This window comes from the organism of the source record quoted next, unplaced genomic scaffold (assembly GCF_019419815.1).
Source record: "Pyrus x bretschneideri cultivar Hongxiangsu unplaced genomic scaffold, Pyrus_bretschneideri_v1 Contig127, whole genome shotgun sequence".
NCBI classification, from domain to species: domain Eukaryota; kingdom Viridiplantae; phylum Streptophyta; class Magnoliopsida; order Rosales; family Rosaceae; genus Pyrus; species Pyrus x bretschneideri.
Genome location: NW_025999421.1, coordinates 342,646 through 349,352, shown reverse-complemented (window position 1 = coordinate 349,352; position 6,707 = coordinate 342,646). Strand labels below are relative to the sequence as shown.

At 35.2% G+C, this 6,707-nt stretch overlaps 1 protein-coding gene across 3 annotated transcripts; it reads right to left on the bottom strand.

Annotated features, from left to right (window-relative positions):
- Window positions 1-721: 721 nt before the first annotated feature.
- Window positions 722-5,574, bottom strand: LOC125474656. 3 transcript variants are annotated; one of them, XR_007256114.1, is made up of 9 exons: window positions 5,476-5,574; window positions 5,153-5,364; window positions 3,688-3,788; window positions 3,538-3,605; window positions 3,326-3,466; window positions 2,773-2,819; window positions 2,351-2,490; window positions 1,018-1,119; window positions 722-932 (listed from the first exon to the last, which is right to left on the bottom strand). XR_007256114.1 is itself a non-coding variant. In XM_048578611.1 (8 exons), the coding sequence occupies exons 1-5, from the start codon at window positions 5,494-5,496 to the stop codon at window positions 3,443-3,445; spliced, it is 426 nt and encodes a 141-aa protein (XP_048434568.1). In that variant the 5' UTR covers window positions 5,497-5,574; the 3' UTR covers window positions 722-1,119; window positions 2,351-2,490; window positions 2,773-2,819; window positions 3,326-3,442. The 3 variants fall into 3 exon arrangements, 1 of the variants encoding a protein (XP_048434568.1); XR_007256115.1 differs by having other exon boundaries at window positions 2,773-2,814; XM_048578611.1 differs by having other exon boundaries at window positions 722-1,119.
- Window positions 5,575-6,707: the final 1,133 nt, after the last annotated feature.

The window sequence follows — 6,707 nt, the reverse complement described above, 5'->3', positions numbered from 1 at the left end:
CAATTCGGATCCAAAAATATTGAACGATAATTGCTTTCCAATTCTAAGCCGAAACTACTTGAATTCAACATTGACTCCGATTTCAGAAGAGTGCTGATGTTCGTACTCACCAGTCTTATTTTCCCACCTATCCAGTAGTGCAAATGTTCGTAACAAATGAATATAAAGTGGATGCGCAAATTTGCCAAGTTTGTGGGTACAGTAGCACCCTTACATGAATTCTCAGAATTTTCAAAAAAAATCGGAACATATTCCTAATACTAATAGTCCAACTCCGAACCCAATTTCAAATGTCTAATTTGATTTGGGTGTTCCAAACTCAATGACTTTCAAATTGGAATTGGTAAGAATAGGAAGTTCCAATCCGACTTGCCTCTCTCACTCTCATTTTTTTTTTTTCGGGCTTCGCAGTGGTCGGACAGGAATGCATACAATGAGACACCATTGAAGTTGGCTGGTCTATTCAAGAACAAGTTTAAGACCTTCACTATCAGATTGGTGTGGAAAACAAGCTAACAGAAGTGGATACTAGCAGCGGCCGGTCGCAATTTCTAAACGCCGGCAAAACTGTAAAATATCACCTAATTTTATCAGATGGGTTTCGGGATGGTCAATGGATTGTAAATTACACTAACCTTGTAAACTAATATTCAATATAAAGAAAGTTCTATTTCCTTGTTAAAGAAAAAGCCCTAAATTTTTTTTAAAGTTCTATTTATAGTTTTGTGAAATAAACTAAATTATGACAATTAATTTAACAATCTGACAGTAAGCAAACCTTGGCATTCAGATTCCCGCAACATTCAGGGAATAAGTTTCCAAGCATAATCCATAATTTCATTATTTATGAACGGACGCAAAGACCACATCAGGCAGTAGCTCTCTAATTCTCCCGAAGATGACTTGAGATTACGAGCAGAGACGATCCTCTCCTGCATCAAGTTGTTACATTGGATGTTTTAAAAGTTCATACCAAAGGGCACAGATAGTGGGAATACAGGGTGAGAGCTTAATTACCTGCATCATATAGTCTTGTTTGACCATACTGTAAATGACCCCCATCACGACAGCATAATCGGTAACTTCATTTCTTTTGGGATGGGATGACGTAAATTCCTCCTATAGAAGTTAGGCATCAGTAAGAGGTGTTTCGAATTTATCATCAACCATAAGAAATCAGAATTGGCGTAAGAATTTTACTGAGCATTATGCAAATCTGAACTAGGAACAGAATACTTAGTGTGGAATGAACATTCAGAAAGAAAAGAAAAAAGGAAAGAAAATTAGGTGATGGAAAGATCAGCCAAATATCTTTAGAACTCAAAGATATAGCTCCCTCATTCCTGAAAAATCTTACTTTCTTAACATAATATTTTGCGACAGAAATATGCATTCAACACTTCTATGTACCGCTCCTCTTCCTACTTTCCAACCATAGCAAACTCGATCAGGAAATGAATAGAAAAACTTGTAAAATAAAGGATAATCTGGAAATCAGAGATATTAAGGATTGACCTTCAAAATAGGCAAGAGTGAAATAAAAACTGTAAAGAAAGGAGGATATTTAAGCCGGATAAACAGTATAAATGTTGCACTAAGAATTTTGTAGTGAAAGGAGACATGTGAATGACGGATCATATAACTTTGACCGAAACTCTGCAGATTAAACCATGCTTATAGGCAAGTGCAGGCACTCTGATTTTCAATAACAGTAAAGATTGCCTAAAATCTCCAACCCAACAGTAACTCCTTAAACACCAAAGCTACAAAGAGGCACACATGTTTCAGCTAGAAGCCTAAAACCCTAACAAAATTCCAAGCATGCAATTATCAGAGTAATTTAGTGATACATTCAAATCAGTGATTACCACTGATACATGTGTCTGTGCGTATACGGGTACAAATACAACAGAAATGTACGGACAATTGGACAGAAGTCCAATGATGGGCAACGATAATTACTGAACTCGGAGGCAGGGAGGGTAGATGATACGATGCTGATAATTGTACAAATAATCTGTCGATATTGATTGCCAAGTGTCATGTAGTCATTGGTTTAGTTGTTTAGTGTTTGTTGGATGGATATTAGGAGTTGGTTATAGCTGTTATGGCTAACCTTAGCTTGCGAGTCAGGTATTAATACTTGTCATCTGTGCAATGCAAGGTGATTTGTGATTTTGTAAACATTGGTATTCAGTAATACAGAGAAGTATTAGCATACAAGTGCAAAGGTTAGAACAGAGTTATACTAGGAGAAGGAACAAACAGAGATGAGAAGCATATCAGAACTCAATGTACAAACAGTATCAAGATATTCCTTGGGATAAGAGAAAAGAAGGATAAAGACTACCTTGTCACCGTTGCATGCTTCTTCATTCAACCTGTCCACAAAACTGTCATCCTGAAAGTCGGGTAAATTTCCCATTGCAGTTCGCATTGCGCCATTTACATCCTCCAGGAGGCATTCAAGTTCATTAAGTACGTTTTTGCCTACAACAGCACTTGCATTCTTAAACAAAAAATTCAAGAGTACATCAAGTGCAAGATTGCATCAAGTAGGGAAATGTACCATTAACAAACTACAAACTGCAACATATATCAGACATTCAAACTACAAACTGCAGCACACGAGATATGAAAGAACTACTACTACGAACAGATAAAACAGCTCATTGATGTAAAGGCATCACCACTTCGCTTTCCCTTTAACAAGATTCTTTTGTGATATATAATAAAAGAAACAATACTGACAATTTTGGAAAGACATGTTACCTTTACTTAGATGGTCACAAAGTCCAAGTTGGCATGTATGCACTTCTCTACAAGAATTTCACCATGTATAAGAAATACATCACGTTCATAGTCCAGACCAATAATGTATCAGAAAGTGGCAGAACTCAAAGTAAAGGAACAGCACCATACAAAAACAAAGGATAGTAATTCAAGGGCAGATATCAGAAAAACATGCTCATTAGTTGGATACTCAGTAAATCAACGCTACAAATTATCAGCCAATTACAAATAAACTGTCACTACTGCGGGAGCATAAGTACTATCAGTGGCCTTTAACCGATATCCAAATTTTTCTAATGGAGAACTGAATTCAAGTAAAGAGAAAGAAGAGACTATCAAGCTATCAACTCATTCCAATTATTTCCAGTAAATTGTGAAAGATAACAGTTTTAACAAATAATTAAGCATATTTCTATAACATTATAAATCTTTGCTGATATAAAACTGATAAGAGCTTGGGAGGGTCTTAACACTCAATTATCTAACCAACTATCCAAAGAAAGCATAAGAAAATATACAGAATTGCACTCACACTTGCTTATATTTCACCTGCCATCGTCAGCGTTGAGACATCCAGCTTCAACATATGACTTAACCCTCTTTGTTTCATTACCTCGGATTACGTTTTTAACCAAATCCGATGTCTCATCTATCTGAGGTCGTCGAAGAAACTCTACAAAAACAAAAATATTACTTTCTAAGAAACTAAATCAAATTTGAAACAAAACCCAGAATACTACTTACCCAGCCCCTGCTGAAAGTCGACAAGTAATGTGCTTCCAGTGGCCACCAACTCGTCAAAATTGCCGAGTCTGCAGAATTGATGAATTTTAAAGATTGCCCAGATGAAAAAAGCGAATTTCTTCTAGTGATAAAAGATAAAAGCAGAGTTACCTGGCCATGAAATTTTTGAACAAGTTGATAACTTTGTCTTCAAATTCAAAATTCGATACAGATTTCGATCCAGCAGAGGTTGATCCAGACCCCTTCTTGTTCTGCAGAGGCAAGTGCCATCATCAAATTAATGCACTATAACTTATAGACTTGTTTTTGTGTCAAAACAAAAAAGAAGAGTTCCAACAAAAAAATTTTCTGCAACAAGATTTTAGGCATGTAAAAAATCTTATTAAGCATATCATTGTAAACATTAGTATGTTCATAAAATGAAGAGAGTTCCAAGAAAATATTTTTTTGTTACATAAAAAGGAATAGCTAATGCCAGGGTTAAAAACTAAACAAAATAAGCAGCAAGACACAAATCAGGCATGCCAAGTAAGTCATAAAGTTTCAAGATATAAACCTATACGGGTAAATCTAGAAATTCCCAGACCCTCACCAAGAATCGAGTGATCGGTAACCCTTTCATCAAATTTAAGATTAGAACCAATAAAAGAGGTGGAAAGCAAAAGCAACTCCAAAATGGTTCTTGCAACAATAAGATTGTAAATTACATCACATGGAAAGAAGAATCTCAAATAATATGCACTTCAAATCAATTTCTTTGAACAAACCAAAGTTCCCAAAAATTTCCACAAATAACAGGATACGACATAACACAGAAATTATAGGGCCAAAACTATCTCATAATCATTTTGGGAAGTGGACTCATTATATGTGTAAAGTGTAGACCAATTGTATATGACAGGTACAGAAAAAAGTCAATGTGAGCAAGTAATGTTATGAATTTATGAGCTATATCAAAAAGAGGGAGTAATAATACATACATGATGGACAGAGTTGGTAGCACTGGATGTTAGGTGCTTGGTTTCTAAAAACAATTTGCCTTCTTGAATCACTCTCTCAGCAATAATTGGTTGAGATGGGCCAAAGAAAGATCTAAAACTGCAGAATAAGTAGGGAAACAATTTAAAATCAATTTCAAAACTTCTATTTTACCAATTACCACTATATTGTCCACAGAAAAATTATGAAACAAATCATCTGTCTGATAACCTCATCACAAAAAAAGAAAACAAGGAACTGCAAATAAAGTTGCAAGGATGACAACTCTTCAAAATGTATTCTCATTTCTCTATATTACTTTCAGACAGTGATACCCTGGAAAAAAAAACATTGGTCTGTCCTAGAAATTGCAACTATAAAACCTATATTGTTACAGGCTCTGGTAGAATGCAAGCAAATCAATACATTACAGAACTATTTTAGTTGCATCACTTCCTGCTTCCCTACAACTTCAGATAACAAGGCTAGATATTGTTCATCAAATAATCATTGGTTACTTCCAATACGGAAGCATTGAACCTAGTAGCAGAAACAAACAGAACCGCCTACCTTGTCTTACTAAGAAAGCATGGATTTTCCACGAAGGAAAAACTGCGGTTATATAGTGGTTACTCACTTGTCATAGGGGAGCTCCTTCTTTTTATTACTGGAGTTGGCCAAAGAAGAACCACTCTTCTTCTTTCGTAATTGTTCTTTCAAGCGTTGTCTCAACTCAAGGTATGCCAATGCTTCCTTGGTAGGCTTTGGATCTTCCTCTTCCTCTTCATACTCTTCACCATCCTCATCATCCTCATAATCCTCATATTCGTCGCCTGACTGACCATAATCCTATCCCAAAAAAATTGTCAAACTAATTTTCTCCAAATAATAATAGAGTATCAACATCGAAAATTTACATATAATAAAAAACAGATAGACGAAGATCCAAAATTTACTTACATCTCTATCATATCCCCGCATTTCCCTCTCGAATTGAACAATTACAAATGCAAAGTACCTGAAAAATCACAAAAGAAAACCCTAATTTTTATCATGCTGCCTTCAAGGCCTAGGCATCGAAAATCAAGTTCGATTTGAAGACAAATGGATATGATGCGATCAGAATTCTCAAGGAGAGAATCTGCAAGCCCTAATTTGTACAGCTTTGGGGTTTGACCGGTTACTCTGAAACGAAGAGTCCAATTTTCGGAATAAAACTAGCAATAGTGCCCGCGCGTTGCTGCGGGTGTTGAAACTACTGGATGTAAAAATGCATAAAAAAAGATGAGAATATGGTGTAAAACAATATGTAAGCCAGTTTTGTACTGAGAAGGCAGGCACACATCTTAATCAAAGTGAAAAATGATGTCTAAGGATTAGATCTAGTATATTTCAGCCAATGATACAACTGCCTCTGAATTCCATGTTGCAAACTTGCCTATTGAAAAGCCTCTGAATTTATAGCCTAAATCAGCATCGCACCATTAAATCACATTATTAAATCGGAATAAAAACATTGAAAAACATATGAAATCATGCTCAACTTTGATATCTGAACAAAACAAAGCCTTCAGATCAAAGCAAAAAACTGAAGATGGTTACCTGAATTCAATAAAAACTGAAATATGATTACTCTTAAGCATGCTTTTTTTCAGGAATCAGTAAAACTTGAAAATATCCCAAACAGACTCTTATACCTTATGTATCCAATAGAGCTTGAATTTCTAAAGGAAAAACTTGAAATCATACACGTAAGAGTTGTGTTCCCTCTGCCAGATAAAAGTGAGAAAGACAAAGTTTTCCAAAATTCTAATAACTTTACATATTATCAATTTCGCAACAAAACACATTGGTTCCAACACTAACAACATAAAAGGTTTTAAAATTGCAATCTAAACTAATGTTTTCTTTCTTCCTCTCCCTGTTCGTGAAACATGAAGACAAAGATTTCCAAAATTCCAATGAATCCTCTCATTTCTTCGCAAAAATTATAAATCTATTTGAATCCAACAATTATCAATGCATTTTAAAACTGGAAAAAAGCAGGACATAAAACTTATCCAAAATATAAGAAGAGCGTCATAGGTGTGATAGGAGCATATTCATGCGACTTAAATGGCTTGTTCTCGTACATTTACGTTATGTCTCTTTAGTTATTTTAGTCCTTTATGCTTCTTTTGTGTGTTTTCAGG